Source organism: Anser brachyrhynchus (assembly GCF_964034855.1).
Source record: "Anser brachyrhynchus genome assembly, chromosome: 9".
Classification (NCBI taxonomy): Eukaryota; Metazoa; Chordata; class Aves; order Anseriformes; family Anatidae; genus Anser; species Anser brachyrhynchus.
In genome coordinates, this window is record NC_137703.1 from 24,311,615 (window position 1) to 24,333,966 (window position 22,352).

General features: G+C 36.1%; 2 protein-coding genes across 10 annotated transcripts in view; one reads left to right on the forward strand and one right to left on the reverse strand.

The window, feature by feature from the left end:
- Positions 1–477: 477 nt before the first annotated feature.
- Positions 478–17,309, forward strand: FBXO36 (F-box protein 36; the record flags this gene model as incomplete). The annotated part of the gene is given in 6 exon segments (XM_080605447.1): positions 478–594; positions 10,266–10,285; positions 10,287–10,372; positions 12,624–12,852; positions 13,756–13,825; positions 16,497–17,309. Coding segments are annotated over 6 exon segments (663 nt in total). The 3' UTR covers positions 16,638–17,309.
- Positions 17,310–17,386: 77 nt separating this feature from the next.
- Positions 17,387–22,352, reverse strand: part of SLC16A14 (solute carrier family 16 member 14) — a 52,419-nt gene continuing 47,453 nt past the window's right edge. For all 9 annotated transcript variants that reach the window (XM_080605309.1, XM_080605314.1, XM_080605310.1 and 6 more), the window contains one exon: positions 17,387–21,003. In XM_080605309.1, the coding sequence (XP_080461435.1) occupies positions 20,855–21,003 (149 nt within the window). In that variant the 3' untranslated portion in view covers positions 17,387–20,854. The remainder of the gene's footprint in view (positions 21,004–22,352) is intronic.

Consider the following 22,352-nt stretch of genomic DNA (forward strand, 5'->3'; position numbering starts at 1 on the left):
GAGTGATAGGCAAAGCTAGAGCAGGATCAGGATTTTATCTGAGTGTGCTAGGCTATGCAAAGTCTCTTCTAAAGATGCGCCAGTGTAACTTTACTTAAACAAACTTGAAGTTGGTCTGAATTGTTCTATGGTCACTTATTGTAAAGGCCTATTTGATTTTGATTGGGCATAGACTAAATCAATTTATGTTAAACTGAAATTAGTCTAAGTTAAACCAAAGTAAAAGTGTCTGCAGCTTATATGTGGGTTTTAATAAATTAAATTGAAATTGTGCAGTGGGCACAACCAGTGTAAATGTCATTTGCTGGTTGAAACCTGAATTAGATACGTTTTCTGGAAAATTGTAGTACCCATAGGAAAGCAGTAGAAGTCAGTGCACAGTGAAATTATTAGTCGTGTTGAAAAAGGCAAAATAATATTATAGAAGCAGAAACCTAAAATAGTATCTGAAGCTAGAGTTCTAAATAGCATAATAGGATGATAGTGAACAATACAGTGAAAGGAATGGCAACAGATGGGGACTGCAGGCAAGAGAAGCTGTGTAGCTGGGAAGTATCAAAAGAGCAGGCAGATACTTGTGGCAAGAAATGCAATGTATGTTTTTAATATACATACATATCAACTTATCATGACAACTGATAATGAAAGGATAGATTTCAGGGTGAGCTAAGTTGGTGCTAAAGCTGAATTGTGCAATAATTCCTTTCTATGCAATTTCCAATATCTCTGAAACCTACAGGTAGTGTCAATTTCATGTTAAAAAATAATAATAAATAGAGTTGGACTGAACAAAATCAGTGCTTGAAGAAACAGATTTTTTTTTTGAGAGCATCCTATCTTTGGTACTGAGTTGATAATTGAGAAAAAGGGCATATTTGTCACCACAACTGTTTATGGAAAACCAGAGACACAGGTAGTAATCAAGTATATCAGAATGCTCGCACAATGTGATGGATTCTTTAGTGCCCCTGTCATTTGATCAGATGGAATTAAAGATGTAAATAGACAGCAAGGGAACCTTGAAAAACACGCTGAGAGTGTTTGTTCTTAAAAAGTGTGATGGGATTTTGGGGGCCAATGCAAGAAATGTTTCTCAGAGTTTACAGTAAGAGATGTTGGTGCTGAAAGTGAGCTGGCCATATAATGTAGGAAGGCAATTTTCAGCAGAGAGCAGGTGAGACTGATTGCAGACATACAATTCAGGATGATAAATATCTGAGAAGGGGGCAATGAGATGGTTGAACTAAGACTTCATCTGTAATAAAAAGGATTGCCAGTTATATTCACAGACTCTGCTAAAGGAGATGCAGATTCCCTAGAAAAGGACTTTGCATTGCAACACTGCTGTACTCCAGGACTTTTATACACAAAGCAGGGAGTCCAACTGTTCCATTATTTGGCTCTTTACTCTGATGGAAAGGGGGGAAGGGGGAGGAGGAAGAGGAGAAGAGCAAAATTTAAAGCATAGACTAGACCTGAAATTTAACAAAGAGACCTTGAAACTGAAGTAAGAAGGAGGAAACTGAAAGAAACTGCTTCAAATAAAACCTGTCAGTGCCTTATCCATCTGGAAAGGAATGTTATGTCTCACACTTAGCTAGCATCCTTTGTTCTGTTAAATAGTGGAATAATCTCTTTGTGGTGGTCTTATCTAGGCCTGCCTGTTTAATCACGTTAATAAATGGCAAGTATCATGCTCATAATTGCAGACTCTGATCCTCGAGAGTCATTATTTATTCCCTCTGATAGTGTTGCTTTCCTTGCAGCACATGCCCCCTCCCTTTTTTTTCATCTCTCATTGTCCTGGTTTTGTATTCTTTCCTGTGATCCGTGTGCACAGGTCTGTATGAGGGAATAAGTTAGCCTCCAATGCACCTGTGCTGCAAGCATCTGTGTTTTATGTTGTGCTTTTTTGTGTATTTTTATTTATTTATTATTATTTTATTTACTTATTTCCCTGCAAGTTCTGGGAAAACAGATGAGGAAAAATACTAATATAGGAATAAAAGAGGAATGTAACTGAGGGGAAGGAAAGAGACAATGTCAAGGCAGCAGATTTCTTGTACAGACTTAACAACCTCTGCATTCCCTGAAAAAAAAATAAAAAATCCAAGCTTTTTATTACCTCTTTCTACCTTATCTAGTAGGTTGCATCCCTGCCTGTGGCAGGGGGGTTGGAACTGGATGATCTTTAAGGTCCCTTCCAACCCAAGCCATTCTCTGATTCTTCTGTATTTTACTAAAATGTGTTCTGGATGCTTTAAGTGGCAGCCTTTGGCACTCATACACATGCACAACCCTAATTCCTTAGCTGAAGTGGTTTGATGTTTTTGAATAGATGAGCGAAGTGGAGGAAAAAATAACAGCTTTGTAGTTGCTACACATTAAATTTTGGAATTGTGACATTTCTTTTCTCTTCTCCATACACTCAAAATATTTGTTAATAGCAACTCACAAAACTGCTTGCATTTACACCAGGAAGGCATCTTTCCTCCCATATGCTGTTGTCTTTAAGGCTTTACTCTACTGCCATCACTGCTTTATTTTGTTTGGTAACTAAATTGTTTTTATATTTCCTTGCTATTAATGGTAATATTTTTTTCCCCTCCAAAACAAAAGCAGAAGTAGGGTAGGGAGGGATGTGGAATTGCATTGCTTCTAACTGTTACATTACTTATACTCCTTTATGATTTATAACTTAAATTATAAGCTTGCTCACCTTTAATTACTGTAATCTGGAAAAATATCTCCACTGGTAGAAGTACAATGAGAACAAAGCAGTGATAATGCACCACCGAAATGCTATTAACAAATACTTGCATGAATGAATTAGGAAGAAGAAGATTTCTCAGAGGCCACGGAAGTATGTATACACAAATTCAATGGTGAATCCGTTATGAAGATCAATATTAAATTTAAAATCTGAGATACTGTATTATTTGATACAGAATTTTAGTAGCATTATCACCGACAAAATCATATCAACTTTTTTTTACAGTATTAATAGCTATCGTGATACTGAGAAGAATCCATAGTTTCAAGTTGTTCAGAATTTGTCTGATGGTCTGAGAAAGTTCTTGGTTTTGTTTTTCTTTCCTTTATAGATCTCTGTAGCACAGCACATTAGGTTTAACACTTGAAAATCTTTGGTACAGATGAACTGGACATGTGATAGAAAACTGGAAAACTACACTATATCTAATAAGTGCCAGACAGACTTGATTTTGGGGTGGTTTTTGTTGCTACTGAGTGGGCGTGAGAAGGAAACTACTATCCTGTACACTGTGATCCTATCAGTGTAGACAACAAAACAGTAATCTGTATAACTTCCTGGACTATAGCGAATGCAAACAGATCTTCTGTAGCAATTGTCAAATGGAGCACTGGTGTTATAAACCCTACTTTAAATTTGCAAAATGGGTAATAATTTGCCAGAAGAACAGCAAAAGTATCCAATTTCCTACATGTAACAGGTGTCAGCTCATACCTATTTGATTTCATACTATGCATGCATGAAATGCGGAATGGCATCTGTGCATGTATTTGGTTTAATTTCAGTTTGCTGAATGCTTGCACTGTTGCATGCAGATGTAGATAACTTTTTGTTCTTATTTATATAATTTATGTTAATGTTCTGGTTTAAACTTGAATTTATTCAATATATTTCAATAAACGGAGGAGTTTTATTACATGTGAATTCAAATATATTAAGAAGAAATAATGGTTAAAGGTGGTCGTTTAATCTGCTTCAACCAGTCTTATCTTTAAATTGTTGCTAGCTTACAAGAACTACTTTTTGTATGCAAATATTAAAATCCATATTTATGTGCACTTCTGTTTATTGATTACTGTCTGGAACTAGAGTACTGACATTTTTAATAGAAACCTGTTATAAATGGCAGAAGGCATAAATACATACAAGTAGCAATACTTAACTGCTTAATTAGTCAGAAGACAAGTGGGGACATTTTCCTTGAGTAACCAGTCAGAAAGTAAAAATTTTTACAAAGTGACTATAGCAGCAATAAAAGCTTTCCTGCTCACCAGCCTAGCACAGTTGGAGACTTACTTTAATTAGTGAACATGCTAAGTTTTTCTATTAAAGTAGTGTAGTTAGGAGGGAGGTTGGTCTTGCTGCTGAGGTTGTTTAACTTAGTGTATTTTATCCCCATCGGTTACAACTGTTTTCACAGTGATATCCACTGGGAAAAGTAGAGTTAAATATCGCTATATTGAGATAGTCTTCTTAATATTTTCCTCTTACGGGTCTCATACAGAATTGTTTTTTTCTGTCGGCATCTTACAAGACTCACCAGTATGTTCATTAAAACATAATTCCAGTTTTTAAACTCTGTGACATCAGAATAACTAAGGAGACAGATCTAGAGTGACAGCATGTTAAGGAGTCTTCTATTATTACAATTTTCATTGGTAAATGAACAAATGATGGAATCAGATATGAGCATTAGTCACTTGCAGAATAGTACTGGTGAATTGTATGCTGTGTAGCTAATAGTTTAATGCAAACAGTAATTTTTGCTTTACTTTCATATTCTTACATTTATAAGGGAGTGAAATAGCCAGCTGAGCATTTACCTTATCATCTCTACATATTACAGAAGCATGGTCAGGCAAAAATTTGGATTTTCAGGTAAGTGTCCTCAGGTGATCACAGTTGCCAAAAAGCTCCATACAGCAAGGCCAACATTCAGAACATCTTTTATTTACTATAGAGACCAAAAGGGGCCTCAAACTTGCTCAGGACTGAGGCACACAAAGATAACATTAATCACTGTTGGAATAGTGGAACACTTTTGACCATTCAGTAGTAGTGTAGCTAGAGGGCAAAACTGACTGGGGCCGATCTAGCTTAACTCTTCATTAATGACCTGGATAATCAGACAGAGTGCACCTTCAGCAAGTTTGCGGAAGATAGAAAGCAGGAGGAGTGGCTGATGTGCCAGGTGGTTGTGCCACACCATTCGGAGGGACCTTGACAGATTGGTTATATGGGCTGATGAGGATCTGTTGAAGTTCAACAATGGGAAATGCAAAGTTCAACGATGGGAGAGAGAAGCATAACCCCATGCCTCAGTAGAGGCTGGCAATTGCCTGGCTGAAGAGCAGCCCTGCAGAAAAGGTCCTTGGGGTTATGATGACCACAAGGCAGCAATGTAACTTTGCAGCATAGAGGGCCAGCTGTGTCCTGGGCTGCATTAGGAAGAACATTCCCTGTAGGTCAAGGGAGGTGGTCCTTGCCCTCTACTCAGTACTGGGGAGACCACTTCTGGAGCAGCATACCCAGTTCTGAGCTTCGTAGTACAGGACAGACATGGACATTCCAGAGCTAGCCCAGTGAAGTGCTACTAAGATGATTAAGAGATCGAAGCATCTGTCATACAAAGAGAGGCTCAGGCAGTAGGAGTTCCTTAGCACATACAAGACAAGGCTCAGAGGGGCCTGAGCACTGTGTACAGGCAGCTGATAGGAGGGAGGAAAGAAGACAGAACATGATTCTTCTCACTGGTTTCCAGTGACAGGACAAGAGGCAATGGGAACAAAGTTATTTCTTATCTTTCAGTGAAATGTCTTGTGTTTCAATTTATTACTGTGGGCATAGTCAAATACTGGAACAGGTTGCCCAGAAAAGATTTGAACTGTCCATCCTTGGAGATGTTCAAAACCCAGCTGGGCACTGTTGAGCAACCTAGATTTTAGTAGAGGGGGTGAGCTAATTATCTCCAGAAGTCCATCCAAACTTAGCTATTCAGTGATCTTTTTATCTCAAAAACTTACTCCAATTCAGACTCTTTTTGTATTTACTCTAGCAAAAGATCTAGGAATATTGTCATGTTGGTTTAGCTGTGAATTTCTAAGATACAGAGAGAAGTCACTAACTGAGAATGCAAATGTTTTTTCTTTTTAGGACACGTGGCTCCTTCACTGCATGGGGAAATGAGAATTTGGATGGATTGCAGTGACAAGTACATGACTAAAAAGAAAGTCTAGGTATTTAGGCCATTCACCTGGGACATGAAAATAATTGAATCTAGATCTTTTAAGTCTCACCAAGCCCTATTTCCTAGGTTCTGGAATCACCTTCCTCCTCCAATGAGTATTTAATTTTTTTAATTGGAACCATTTAAGAGAACAGTGGGGATAATTAATCTCTATATAACCTGTAATCTGAGAAATTAAACTTTGAGTTATTGGTTTTGTTAAGCAAAGGAGAAAGCTGAGTCTGGAGAACTCCCAAATCCTAAAAATGTTTAGGGGGGGCAGGGAAGGGGGGGAGGGAGGAGTTTGTCATTTGTGTGCCTTTATGACAGGACTTCATATTTCACACCAACTGGCTTTCTTCAGCATCACCCAGAGCTTTCCCATTGAGCTTTCTCATTATATCTTATGAGTCTGTATTTCTATAACTTCAGATATAGATTAAATTAAGGGAAGGTTGAGTCCTTAAAAGAAAAAGATGGCTTACCATATGACAAACTTCAAATATTTTCTTCATACAATGTAAACAGCACTATACTTCTAATAATCTACTATCCAAATTAATTACGACAATAGATATTTCCATAATAATTAATTTGTTGCTAATTTATCACTTAAATATTTTAATTGGTTAAAAACAATTGCTCAGACTTTTTACCCAAAGCCTCAGTTGGGTGCTGCTGTTCTTTGGTTTTGGTTCTGCTCGTTGTTTCTTCTTATCTCTTTTTCATGAAGAAATGTCAGCAGAGTTAGCAATGTGGTATTCAGTTGCTTTAACACCTGAGCCTCCAAATAACATCAAGAATGAAATGTGTCCATGGTAACCAGGATGCACTAGTAATACCTTCCATTCCTTCTTCTTTTTAATCTATGCAAAATTGATGAGCATTACAAAATTATGCAATATTATCTTTGAAATAACTATGTGCCAGCAAATTATCAAGGTAACTATAGTATGTCCTGTGTGCATAAGGAAGTTTTTAAATAGAATACTGGTTTTGACAGCTTGTTCCACTGTGAATCAAAAAATGTCTAGAAATACATCCTGGTGTTTATGTAACTACTTAAATATTTTGCCTTTTCTCTTCCTCTGTGTGTTGGCCTGGTGTTCCTATTCTGACAGATAGTTGTGTAGCATTGTACACCTCGGTACAACAGTGACGAAGATCAGAGATTACCGAGCTATTTATTTTTGTAATTTTGAAGTGTTGGCATATTTCAGTTAGTATTAAAATGCTTTGTAATTTATAATTGAATGATAAAGTCTTGTAGACATGTTAGGATATCTACTGGAATTGTTTTAAAAATATGACATATTTAATTTATAAAGGCATTGACTTAGTGTTCCATTTCAGGGCTGGATTGTATGAAGTTATAATCTCATTTAATGGTTTATTCTCTCTCTCTGTTTGAATGAAATACTTTATTGTACACTTGTGTATATATATAAACCTATATTATGTATAAATATTCATACACAATAATAAAAAAATATATATATACTACCTAGAAAAGTTTGTCTTGTTAACACCAGTGGGGAATTTAGGCAAGCATCTGTTATCTATGTATACTTAATTCTATTGCACTATACATCCTAGACTGAAAAGTATTAATGTATTTTATAATAAATCACAACAAATTGTAATCTGTTGTGCAACATGATTTCTTTAATGAATTAGACTTCTATCATAGTGCATAGCTAAATCTATAAGGTTATACAGAAAATCAATCAAGAATGTCAGTAGGTGTTAAAGTTCAAAAGTTGAAAAGTATCATCATCATTAATAATTTTTGGTAGGTGGTTTGGGGGTAGAGACATTATTTTCTTTTTTTTGTTACACTTATTTCCGTTCCAGGAAGGGGTCTTGAATTTTTAGTTTGCTTGCTTGTTCATAATGGTGGTTGTCTGTTTTGATGGTAGTTTTGTTCTTCTTATTGTTTTTAAATAAATGGCACTTTCAACAATACAAAGAAAAGATCAAGAGAAAGCATGTTAAGCAGTTTTCTTTTCTCCTTTAGCAATGATTCTTCCCTATTTCTTGCATACCATTTTGAAGGGTATGCAAGCTGAGGAATGTGAGGAAAGATGCCTTTTATTTCTCCATTTGTGTATCAGTTTTGTTCTGTCCTTGTTCTCACCTACTCTTTTCCACAAACAAGCATGGAAGTAGCCTCGCGTGCTGATTCTTCCTACACTGCTAGGGATAAAAAGAGCTTCTGGAAGTACAGTACAGCAGTTTGCTGTCATTATCCCTGTGGAGGGCTACAAACGTACTAGTTCTGAAGCCTTCCCAGGTACTAGGATCATCACTGAAGCAATGACAAGCAGTTTATTTATCCTGTTTGCACTGAAGTCTCATATTACTGCTAGTATCTTAAGTGACATTATTTTAGTGAAGTGGTAGTCTATACTGTATGTGTATGTTATAAAAATGTTAGCTATTTTAAAATGTTTGCATACTAAATTTTAAATGCAGATTTGATAAATGTATTTTTCTCCTTCAGAGGCAACGTTTTCATAGTAAAAGAATAAAGGTTGTGTGTGTCATTGTAAAATAGGATGAACTTAGGCAACCGACTAGGATGTTTGTTCTCTTATTCCCATAATAAGAGTTATTTTTACTGAATATCATTGATAAGTCTGGGAGTTAATTGAAGCTATTTTGTGTCTTTGCTATCTGAAAGATGATTTAGTAATTCTAATTCCCCCCTATAATGAGACACTATCCACAAGAAACATCAAAATGATGAATTATAGCTGGCTATATTTGATACTCAAAAGTACATGTTAGGCTGTTACTGTATATGAGATATATCAACAGGATACAAGCAAGACTTGAAAAACAGAGAAATGATTTGTGTGGGCCTGCCTTGGCAGACTAGTCTGGAGTCTGAGCTTTAATTTGAAAGTTTAATAATGAAAGTGAATTCAACTTATTGGGAGTTACAAATATTTAATTATTTTCAATTTGAAAATTGTATATGTTGACACTGAAATACTGGAGAGATCTGAAGTTAAATTTCATGTTAGATGTAGACCACTGTTGTCATGTCTAAGATTTATAGCGAAAAGTTTAACTCTGCATTCTTTGGTCAGTAAATGTGAGTAGTCATCTGTGGCTTATTGATAGTTAAGCCAACACTTGCTTTTAGTTTTCCTTTTCTACATGCTGGTAGAAAAAAAAAATAAGAATTTACAGATTGACAAATAGGAATATCAGTGATGTGTACATTAGAAAACATGCATAAGTGTACATAAAACAAACAATTTATCACTCAGTGTGTCAGGAATCTATGTATACATATACCAGTGTAAAATCCTGACTTGTATCAAGCAAATGGAAGCAAATAAAACAGATATAATACTAGTAAGACTACTTTTTTTTTTCCAACCTTGCCACAGCAGCAACTGAGTCCAACTTCTTGTCTTGTATCGTGATCTTTTCCAACAACTTACGTGAAGGAAGACACTTGACTTTCCTTTCCAGCTGTGACAGCAACAAAACAAAAGTAGATATTAAAAGCTGACACTGTTCAAGCATATATGTGATGTTTGAAGAGAACTTGGAGGAAAACTCCTGATATCCAGGGCCACTTGTTCTCCACCATTTCATGGCTAAATAATTCACTAGGCATATTATATTGTCTTTTGTCTCAGCTGTGTTTTGTAAAGAAAAAAAAGCTTTGTAATCTTTTCTTTTTCTAACTCCCAGACCATGAGTTAAATGTGTACTTCTATAGAGCTTTTTCCTGAGTTTTCAGGCAGTCTGAGTGCTGACACTTGAACTGTCCTGTTAATTTTGACAAGATGTTAAAAAAACAATTCAACCTTTAATGCTGTCAATGTTGAATGCTTGAACAGTTGAATGGGTATTTCCACTTAATGACCAAATTTAATGTCTGATCAATTGTATTTCTGTCACTAAATGAAAAATAAAAAGATTATTCATCATTTTGCAGGTTGAGATGTCATTAAAGGTGTTTTAATTTCTACAAGCAATTTGCATTCAGGGACTGGAAAAAAATTTTTTGTGTGTAAAAACATTTCACACTTGTCTAGATGCGTTATGGGATATTTATTTTCCTTTGAAGCATGTTGTAAGGCCGTTGGTAATGAAACCATGGCCTGATCCCTTATGATAACTTTGTTTTGGGAATGCAGAAATAATTACATAACTGGAATCCTGAATCCTAGTAATGTATTTATCTCATGGAGCTTTATTCATTTCCTCTTGCCTTTTTTTTTTCTTTTTCTTTCCCAGTTGTAGGTAATTTTCAGGTGGGGGAAGATCTCTCCGGAATAAATTTTGTGAGTCAAAACCTGGAGAAATTAAAGAATCCCAGGAGCATTTTTTGAGTGATTCATCTCTTCATAGTAAGACAATAAAAATAATTACAAATTTGCTGTGGCATATAATGGAATAATCTAGCAATAAGGATCTGTAATAACTTTAATGAAAGATGTGATTGCTTTGGCTAACAGGCTTTTGTATGCGAATTCATTAATATAGATTAATGGAGGAAGAGTAGAAAAACAAGAAGACATAACAGTAACTTTAAATACAGAATAAATCCTAGCAACACTGATAGTTTCATTACAGAACAAATGACAGAGATATTAGCAACAAAAATAGGCCAGAAAGAAATATTTTTATTGTTAATAGCTAGGTAGCTCCTTATAGTGCTCTGTGCCAGCATGCTTATTTATATGGCCATGTCTTGAGCTACATGGATTCCCAAGCTGTTCTACACCGAGTGCAACGGGTGTTAGATGAGCTTAGGAATATACAGCCAAATATAGAATATAGAATAAAATATAGAAAGGCAGTGGGGATGCTACTAAATAAACCTCAAAATGTAAATGTATAGAGCTGTTTTCCAAAGCCTGGAAACCAGAAAGATAATAAACAGCTGAAAAGTCTCTGTTGATGGGATTATTCAGAGGTTTTATATCCTATAGGAAGTATTGAAAGCCACAGCTGCTATTCCTTCCTAACATTTAGTCATTTCTTCCTTTTTCTAAAATTGCATTTAAAATTATGCTTGGGGATTTCCCATTGGTTTTTAGTAAAATTTTAACATAAAATGCAGATATTTTATTTTGTTCAGCTGCTGTATTGTCATATTATTTCCAAACATAGCTGTTGCCATTCCACACAGTCAGATATTTTCACACCACCTTTTTGACTCCTGCTAGGGGAGTCAACCTGCTCCTCATCTGAGTATTCACAGATTTATTTTTTTGAGAAAATTTGTTTTGTTTTGTTTTTTAAGTTTAAATTATTTCTAGTGGGGTTAGGAAGAATAGACCCCATGGAAATGGAACATTTAATCAATATCCTATATAAGCATTTGAAGTATCCAATGGAAAACTGAAGAAGGAAACATTTTAGAATGAACATTAACAGTCTAGTAAACTTATATCAACTAGTAATACAGCTATACATATCTTTGTTTTGATTTTTTTTCCTTTTTGGATAGTGAAGTTCAAGATATATATTTCTTCTCATAATCTCAATAAAGCAAGAGATAAGAGCAAGATTTTGTGTATGTCTAGATTTTCACTATGGTTTTACAAGGAAGGAAAATTAATTCATGGTAGTGTAGGCCAAGAGAAGAGAGGTCTAAATTTCTGGACAAATGAACAAAGAGTACAAGTCATCAAGTAGTATGCAGCACTTTTAGGATAAAAATCTTACAGAAAACCTGGAGTTCTGGAGTAACTTCCATTGTTAGGTCTACATTAATTGGCAGGCACATATATAAATCAATATAAATACAGCTAAATATATCTCTAAAATAGCCAAACTATGTCGCATTATTTATATATATATATATATATTTTTTTTTTTAAAGCAAGTTGATAGATAAATGATCTGAAGAAACTGTTAAATTCTAAATGACAAGTTCCAAGTTGGAAACTGAAGCAGAAATAATCAACTGTATGCATGCAGGATGGGAAGAAGCTCATTAACTAGCAGATCTATAGAAAAGAATTTGGTGTTGTACTGGATCTCAAGGTGAATAAGTCAATAAAATGTCATGTCACTATGGAGGATGATGGTTTTCAATTTTATGTTAATGGTTTTATGCAAGATAAGAAGCAGAACTGGAGGGACTTTTCATGTCAGACCCATCATTATTTTCCCCAAAGCATGCAGCTAAAGTAATTTTTCAGTTCTTTTAGTAACATCCTCTTGCATAAATAGCACAGATTTTATGTAAATATACACATATGTATGTGGACAAGTGGGCAAAATGGATCTGGGCAAGTTTCAGTTCAGCTTTGCTGCTGTTTTAATGTTTCTCAGCTGAAATGAGTTTGCTCTATGTACAGGGGTTTTTTTGATTGTTTTTGTTTTTGTTTTTTTTCCATTTTGTTTTAACAATAGCCACGTTTTACTGCATAAGCTGTAGTCACTGGTAACTCAATATGAATTGCAAATGTTATCTATTGCTAATGTTTAGTATTAGATATTGTGTGCTCTTTTTTCTAGAAAACAACCAAAAAATTGGAGCTGATTTTTTTTTTATTATTATTGTTTATGTGAATAATGTGAGACTATTGGGAAGAAATTTCAGGCTTTTACAAATCTGTTGTCTCTTGGGATTTTTTTTAATCACAGTTCAAATTGCTGTACTGTTTGGTGCCAAAATTCTGGAACATGTCCTCAATCTGTGCCGAGGTAAATGCGACTTCCTGGATCGGCTTCCTGTCCCATTGCTCCTGGACATCATTTCCTTTCTGGAACTTGAAGATATTGCCAGACTTTCTCAAGTTTCATGCAGATCTGAAATGGTAAATATATATATATATACACACACACGTATATATAAATATATTTTAAAATTTTAGCTTTGTTCTGCAGTATATTGTCTTTGTTACATCTCATATTTAATGTAATCATCAGTCTGTCTACTTCACTTTAAGTTTGTGACAATGCAATAATCACTTGTACACAAACAACTGAACGTGAAGGATGAAAACTAGATCTTAGGCTGTTAGAGAAATGGTGCTTATCCTGCAAGCTTTTTGTTACATATAAAGAATGCAACAATCCAGATAATATCATTGTAACTCATGGTTGGGTGTTATGCACAACTTCCAGGATTAAGTATTTGAAATGTAAAAGCTATGCTTTGTATTATGATCTGTATCACTGTAATGTCTATGAACTTGAACCACAGACCAGGATTCCCTTATGCTAGACTCATTAACAAACAACAAATCATTGCCATTGCTAGAGAGCTTACATTTTAAATCTTTAGCACAAGACCTAAAATTCTGAATAAATACAGGAGCACAAGGGAAGAGATTTTTTTTCAAGATTTTTGCAGACCTTGCATCAAGGAACTGTAAGAAGTGCAAGAGGAGAAAGAAATGACATTGTGCTTACTAGCTTGCTTGGAATCTATTTCCAAGTATCAGGAGAGTATGGGAAATAGTATGAACATGCTGAATTGGAAATTTGAACAGTAAACAACAGAGGTTGTCACTATTGGCTCATTGGAGCTAAGGGTAGACTCTCAATGCTGAATGAGGGAGAGCAAACAGGGGAAGAGAGCCTGGAAGTCCCAGAAGAATGAGGAACAATTTGTTGGTGCAAAAAGAGAAAAATCACAGGACAACGTAGGTTGGGTTGGAAGGGTCTTTGAGAGGTCACTCCTTCCAACTTCTTGCTCAGTGCAGCAATGGTAATTGGAAGGTTGGAAAGATAATATATTTAGAGCCACAATCTAGGAAGATTATTTTTGCAGCTCTGAATGTCTTAAAATTGCATTTGCTATCCCAGTCAAAGTCAGAGAAAAGGCTGTTGCAGAAACTCAGGTAGGAGGGGGAAAAAGGTTTTAGCTTATGATAAATAGGAAGATAAGCATATTAAAGAGAAAAACAACTTGATTCTTATCCCCAGGGGTGCTGTAGGAACCTAGAATGAAGCCTGTCAAGTTATGGGTTTTACAGTTACTGAAAGCATAAGTAATGGTGAGACCTTAGGAGGAAGATAAAAACGGGTTTAGTCATCTTGAAACTCATGTGATAACTAGATGCTCCTGGAGAGGCTTCAGAGAGACAGATTAACCTTTTAGTATGGAGAACAGGACATGTCTCTGGTACAGATTACAGAATCCAGATTGTGCCAGGCTGAGGTTACTCACAGGCTTTTTATTACTTTGAGTCTATGTGGCTCAAGAAAAGTTCTCTGAAAGACTGCTGATAGTTCAGGAGGATGTGGCTGTACAGCTGTTCCTATGGTATGGCTGCAAAGACATTACAGGTTCTTTACTGAGTGTGAGTTTATTGAGTGTGAGTGCAAGTGAGCACAAGAATACAAGGCATTGTACAGACAGTGCAGAAGAAAATGCCGAGATAAGAATAGAGTGCATGTCATGAATTTAGAGATGAAGGGCAGATTCAGGTAGATAAATTTGCTGAATTCAGGTCTTTACTTCAGCATGAGGATAAAAGGGTTGATTCTGCAACTGGGTATGAGGATGAGACAATAAAAGTGATTAAAGGAGAGGAAGAGAACGGACAGAACTTATGTTGTTATTTATTAATATGTATCTGTCAATTGCAGAGCATGTAGTAGAATAGGATTAGGTACTGTGGAGGGCCACAAACTTTTCATTAGTTTAACACAAAGCCTTGGATGTTCTGGAACTTACGAAAATCCTAAAAAGTATTAACTTGCATAATAGTAAAAAATTTTGGCACAAAGAAATAACCTGTTACAAGTGGTAATGGCATGCTCTGATTCCCTCATCTCAGCAGTATTTTTAAAAAATTAAAAATTTGTCCCAATGGTATGAGTTTTAATTCCAGACTAATTTATGTGCGGGTTGGAGTGCTGTTCTGTATGGAATTATGAAATAGCATGTTCAGATTTTCAAATAGGGGGAAAACAGCATACCAAAGTTACATGTATTCTAGCATAAAGACATCAAATTTTTATTACAATTAAAAAGAGCAGGGAAGGTGGAAAATTAAAAGAAATTCTGGAGGCTTTTGCAGCAGGCATACTGTCTGCACATGAAGGACGGAAGGAAGATGTGGCTGCCATGCCGCCCTTGGGTTTGTCATAAGCAGTGGTGTCCTGACCCCCAGCCCCTTTGGCCAAGGAGCAGGCTCCTGCGGGTGTCCTGCCTTGCTGCTAGCCCTGAGGATGGGAGGTGTTAAGGGACAGTCCCAGCGCTCAGGATTGAAAAGCAGAGCGTCAGAGGCTCCGCACTTCCATCCAGTACGACACATCCTCACAGGCTGAATTGAGCAGTGGTCTTTGTTACCCAAAGCGTGGCACCGTTTTTCCTCTCACTGTGTAGTTCTGAGCATAAATTCGGCTCTCCAGGGTACCCAATATACGTTTCGAAGTGCCTTAGCTTTCCTCTAGGTACTGCTTACTTCTAAGTAACTCAGAAGCAGCTCATTTCAAACAGATGATGCACAGAGGCCCTGCGTTGGCCACCACCGCTCAGGCACCAACCGAGTTTTCCAAAGGCGCATTCAGAGGCCTCTCAGCTCAGGTGTCTCCCGGCGCAAGCTCGGGGTAGGACTCGGTTAGTTTATTTTGCAGAGGACCTTTAGACGGCCCGAGGAGGCAGAATCCCTCCTGAAGGCCCCAGCCCCAGGTGCAGGCCGCCGCGGGCTGCCGGCGGCTGCTCCCGCCAGGGGGAGCCCGGGGCCCGGCGCGGGCGGCAGCCGGGGCAGCGCCGTGCCCGCCGGCCTGGCCCTCGGTGGGTGCTGACAGGAACGGGGCACCTCGAAATGCAGCTGTCCCGAACCCAAATCAGGCCCGCCGTTGTTAACTTAACGCTGTCTGCTTCTCACAGGAGCAGGAGAATGGTTAGGGAAAGATAGCAGAAATTTAAAGAACACTTGACATAATTTTTTCTTCCTCTTTAAAATATAACATTTCCACACAATTCTGTTTATGGAGTCATTCTGAAAGGGGGAAACATCTCCCGAGGAATAGATTTAATCGCTTAAGGCTTCTGAAAGTGTGTTTCTGTTATAAGTCCAAATGCAATTGTGAATAGGACCAGGAACAAACGCATTTGTGTCCTTTTACTTACCATAAAACAAGTTTGTATTTGCGATTTGTCTTCTACATCCTGCCAAATTTTTCAGTATAAACTTACACAGCTGCATAGATTTCAGTGGGGCCATATGAATTACATACCAGGAAAGTTTGTAGCATTACATCTGCCCTGTTTGTAGTGTGGTAGAGAAGCCTTTGACGTCATACTAAATGAAACTTCTCACATGTTTCACAGAAGAGTGTCATATCTTGCGTCAACAACACCGGGCAAAACTTCCACTGACATTATTGTGAGTTTTGCCTAATGCTGCATCTTCCAAGGTGAGCAGCCTACACTGAGAGTGACCTCCGTATTTGGTGGCTGTGTTGTCTGATCACATTTTTGTGTAAATAAAATGGTCAGTTAGAATGAATAAGCCAAATGATGATTTTAGGCCTTTACTTTCTCTTACAACTAGATAGGTAACAGTAATGCACGATGGGAAAAAAATTGTAGAGAACTTATATGATACAATTACACCTGAAATGAAAGAACTTGCATTGGAAATGGGCTGGAAACATTTTTTCTCCACAAACAGAATTCAGCTACAGCTGCAGCTCTGAAGGAGGAGGCGGAAACAAGATGCTTAAAACCAAGAAACTGAGTAAAGATGCATTTTTTGTTGATGTAACCATTGTAAGGTGTGGGCTTGTTGTTTGTCAGGTCATACGTACTGACTTTTCTTCCTTATTAGAGAAAGCAGATTAATTAAAGGATTAAAAGAGTAACAACAAAACACGTCTTACTAGAAGCAACATGTAAATAATACAACCTTTAACATGTTAGACATCCTGAAATTGTATTATCCTCAGTGTTGTAAGATACTAACAACAGAAGAGGTGGTGGTTCCTTTGTACTTCATCCTTCTGACTTCTGTATTTTGTTTTGTATCATTACCTATACAGAATAGGGCAGAAAGTCCGCAATCTTTTTGTCCTAAAAAGTGGATGGTGAATGCTGAGGATTTTGCTGTCTACCATGGTAAATTTTCAATGGTTATGGATGAGTAACATGTAGTTGGTTCCAGAGTTTGATGTATTTTGAAGTGTTTTAAAGTATTATCTAAATTTCAAGCAAATAATCATTTTTTCAACAGGAAGAAACTTCTTTGGTGACTGAGGGTATCAATCAAATGGTCTTCCTCATCCAGCACAATCCATCAAAATCATGCCTTTTTTTTTTTTCCTTGAGGCAGAAGTTTTCCTTGATGTTGCTGATGCAGGAACTTCTAAGAGTATTTGATTTCCATTGGTGGAGTTGTATACTTGACAGGAGACATTTGCTATCTTATGAAATTGTAATGATGGTTAGTTAAGAGTGCTTTAAACTGAAAGCAGTTTTTACTGAATTATAGCCTTACCACAACAATCAGCTTCAGTAATTAAGAGGCTAAATATTGTTGCTCTGAAAGTATTAATTGATTAAGACACCATTTGTCGTTGACTAGACTTAAGATATGAGCATTAAAAACAGTGATTGCAGTATTTTCATACAAGTGTAATATCTGAAGGGTGTTTAAACGCATGTTTACATCTTTTTTTAAAATGTCAAGTGTTAAATATGAATTTTGTAAATTCGTTAAAAATAAAGTGTTTCTGTATAATTTTATATCTTTATAAAGCTGCATTTTAGTTCTTACAAGATAGTTGTTAATTTATATTTACAATATTTTGTCCTACAACGACATATCAATATTCGTGAAGAATTTGATGATTATAGTTCTTTAGGTAGAAAATTTTCACGTTAAACAATTAATGCATTCTTTCCTCCTTGTGACTATTTCCTTTCAGGACAATGACAAAACTTTGTGATGTGCATAAAATACTGCATTCATGAAATTTCTGTTCCATGTAATAAAAACATATGTAATAAAACACTGTAAAGGGTAACTTTGCTTTAGAGATGTTTTTAAGAAATATGGTATGTGAGCAGAGCTACTAAGCAGCAGACCCTTTATTCTCACTTTCTGTAAATTTGCCACCAATTACTTTTTTGTTAAGTTGTGACATCAGAACAGATTTAGGCAGTTTCAGGTTCAGAAACTATGCTAGCCAATATAGACTGAGTTAATATTACTTAAAATCCTAATTTCACTCTGATTTGTCAGCCCACCTTCCTGCCTCTTTAATCAATCATGTGTCTGTCCCTTCTGTTACCAGAAATGAGAACAACCATTTTTCAGGAGAATCTTCATTTTCATGTTTAAGAAATTAACGTAATCAGCAAATGAACAGAAAGTGAATTTTGGGGTAATGTAAGTTTATTCCCATTATACAGCCCATTAAGGACTTCTATAAGAAGATATGTTGCAGATATCATAAGTGAACAATATATTATTCATTACAGTAATATGCAAAGTTGATTTTAGCTAAAGGCAAAGTGAAGCTTTAAGTATAACGGGTACATATTTTTCAAAAAAATTGGGGCAAATCATCACTTTAATATATCTATTTCACCAATGAAAGATAGCTGATAAGCTAGTAGCAGCATTCACACCAAGACAAACCTGTAACTAAACCTGTAACTAAAGAACTGATGTCAGTGAAGTTTATATGAAGATTTTCTCCAGCAAAAAAGCTGATTTTAAGAAATTACTGGCTGCTTGTTCACGCCACATGTTGCAGTTCACTGCCATCTCAGTTGTTGTAATGACAATTTTATAGGCCATAAATATTGTATCAGAGAACTGATCTTAAGGTAGTTTGTTTTTTCTTAAGGGTTTTATGTTTAACTTTGTTCACTTCAGTGACCTATTTCAAAGTATGTCCCTGCCAACAGTTGTAGAAGTGCACAACTAAGCTGGTGAATTGCAGTACAGAACAATGAGGTTTGAGGTTCAGAACTTTTTTTTTAACCAACCTTGCAGCTACAGAAAATGTCTGTATAGTGATAATCTTTCATACTGAACTGTGTGCCAATATTTCTTCAATATAAGTGAATAATACCAATTGTTTTTAAATTCTAGCAGCAGTATTAGTCTTAAACCAAGAACTTGATTTGTCATGAAAAAATATTCATAAAGCTAGCAGGAAAAAAAAAACTTTTATTTGATATAGGAAAATTAATATCAGCCTCACCTCGCAAAGCTGAGATGTATGATGTCTTGTAGCATCATACAAAATATTCTGCATTAATTACCAGATGCTTAATATTGTTTAAGAAAACTTCTTTAAATATTTTACATTGTCTTAGTTCTTCCATGCTTTGCATTATCTGATTTTCTAGTGAATAATCATCTAAAACATGACCGGTCTTAGATAGTTCGTGGTGTGCTCGCATACAGCAACACAAGTGATCATAATTCAATATTTTTGTTCTAAAATTAATTGTAACAAAACTTAACATGCTGTAGTCCAGTTCTTTCTAAAACTATATTTGGCCCATTTTGCCCTTTTGCCCAGCTCTGTTTCTTTAATACTTTTACCTGTCCTATCCAGAAAGCAGACAGAAACTTCAAACTGCTTCTGGAAATATCCTCCAGTCTTTGGAATCATGGTGGGATGCTTCCACTGTAAAGTATCAAACCATAAGGCAGGCTTAAGAACCTGGATATACCATAACAAAAGATTTTCTCTCTTAAATTTCAGATATTTTTATGATAAAGGAGCCATTGTGCATTTAAGTAAATTATTTCTGTATCCTAAAACACTGCAAATGAGTCAGACAAAGTTTAACTTTCCAAAGCATGCCTGTAAAAATACAGAGGGTATTTGTTCTCATCTCAGGTGTCTCTGTACCTGATACAGGTATGATCAGCAGCAGCTCTAGGTCAGTTAATACAACTATGGCAATTTACATTGCATGTGGTTCACAGTAATATAGCTAAATCTCACAAGCAAAACCAGAAGACTGTATATACACAGGTACAAATTCTGTTCTCAGTTACATCAATATAAATTGTGAATAACTATTGAAGTAGTTGAATCTGAAATTAGAAACTGCTCTATCTGAATGTGGCAACTCATGCATGTGCAACTAGTGGAACAGATCATCAGAAATGTTGCTGCTTATCATTTCTGTTGAAGAATCAAATTAATATTTTCCATCAGTTCTCTGGATTTGCTTTTATGTTCGTTTTACTTCATGTGCATTAAGTGTCAGAGCATTTATAATGCAGCCCATGTATTGAGGATGGCTACTTTATCATGCAGTTGATATATAAAAATAGAAATAAAAAGTAAAAAAAACCAAATAAAAATAAAAATAAAAAACCTTGAAGTAGAGAACCCTTTCAGAAAAATCTAAGAACTTTTCTTCACCTTTGCATCATAGAATAGTAAATTGTAATACATTGAATTAATTGAAGTATTATACTAGCATTTCAGCAGCACTAGCCAGGTAAGAAATACAGTCATTTTCACATATTTACTAACTAATCTTTTATCAGATAGAATACGTAATAGGAAGGATTTTTATAAAACATTCGTATCCTGATCAAATTTGATTGTAGGACTAGTGTAAACCAGGAGTAACTGCACTGCAGTCAGTGGAGTTTCACCAATGGTTAGTGATGAAAAGTTAAAAGAATTAAGGTTAAAGGTTTCTAGCACTGATCCAATTTTAGAAGACTGTAAGTGTGCTTTTATTCTCTATATTTGTTAGTTCTGAAGTAAAAGATCTTAAGTCATTTTAAAAGCATATTTCTACTAATTTATTAGCATTTTGGAGCACATTTGCTTTTCACTTAAGTACAATTCAATGTGGTTGGTTTCAGCTTTATACTGCCATACAATAGAAACATGGAAAGAAATAAATTCTATAAAAAAGTCTGAAATTTGTTCTATACTTGTTCCTCTTCAGTAGACTTTTCTCGTGGTTGTTTCTTTCCAATATAAGGTTGAATAAATAAAAATAATATTCCCACCAGGTACAGCAAGCCACATATGTAAAAAGAAAAATCATATTTATGTGTGATGTCATAGATCCAACCTGCAAAATAAGGACAAAACATGTTCATTACAAAGCTTGACAAAAAGATAAATTGTATGGGAGTATATGAATGGTATCACACATTTCTTTCATGACATCTCAGTCAAATCCTTAGCTGGTTTGCAGAAAAAAAAAAAAAAGAAAAGAAAAGTGTTGATTGTCTTCTCCTCTAGACGCTACAAACAGAAACGTGTTAACAACTTCTCTTGTTCACTCACCATAACCCAAAACTAATGCAATACCTATCCCCTCATTTAATTGTTATGGAAGTCTTAAAATGGGTTTAGCTATGTGCTATCCTAATAATATGAGCAATCTTCACTGTAAAACTGTACTTTTTCAGATAAATTAGTACAACAGGTCTGACTTTAGACATTTTGGAGTCCCAAACCAATTACTTTTTCCACCCTATTTTCTTTGGAAAATGCCCAATACTGCTACTGTGTCATGCAGGCTAGCCTGAGTGTTGTGCCTTGTGCATTCGCAATAGCTTTCTCAAAGACTCATGTACTGATAAAAGACTTTTCAAAAGAAAGTCTTGGTACTGCAATTACTCTCATTCCAACCTTAATTCCTTTGAAAAAAAATACATTAAAATTACTTCAGAAAGGTTTGAGAACCCAAAATAGCAAAATTCTCACGTTTAATTCTGGCTGCATTGCCATGTAATCTCAAGATCAGAAGCTTTTTTTTACACCAGCTAATTGCATCCGATTTGCTTCCTTATTAATGACCAAATACAAAGATACGTTCGGCACAGACTGAGAGGTGCTAAAAGAGGATATGGTAGAGTAAAACCTGCTGCTTATCGAAGGATACTAAATGAGATTTCTCCTAAGTCATTTCAGCGCACTCAGTGCTGGGGAGATAAAGTGAGAGCATTCTAAGCTTTCCTGGGGTGCTCGCGGTGGAGCTGGCTTTCGTTCAGCCTAGTGCCGGTCCTGGCTGACCAGGGCCATTAGCTACAAGGCTTCTTACAGCTTTCTTCTGGTTTGCATATCTGTAACAGACTGCCATAGTCTGGCTACAGTATTGACCGTCAGTGCCTGTATCTCTCCCCACCATACTTCCCCACATCTTTCTATGCAAAAAATTTATAATGACACCTAAGTAACTTTAGGGATAGCACCACATACACTCCTGCCTTCTGCTGTGTATAGCAGTAAAGAAATTGTGAGGAGTACAGTCCCAAAAGGAGATACCACTGGCTGAAGGAAGGCAAAGCCATGTCAATCAAACCAACACATCCAGCTTCGAATGGTGAAGCCCAGACACACTTCATAATTCTTGAGGCTAACACTATGGTACAAACACCTGCATACCCTGAAAGCTATTCACCATTTTCATCT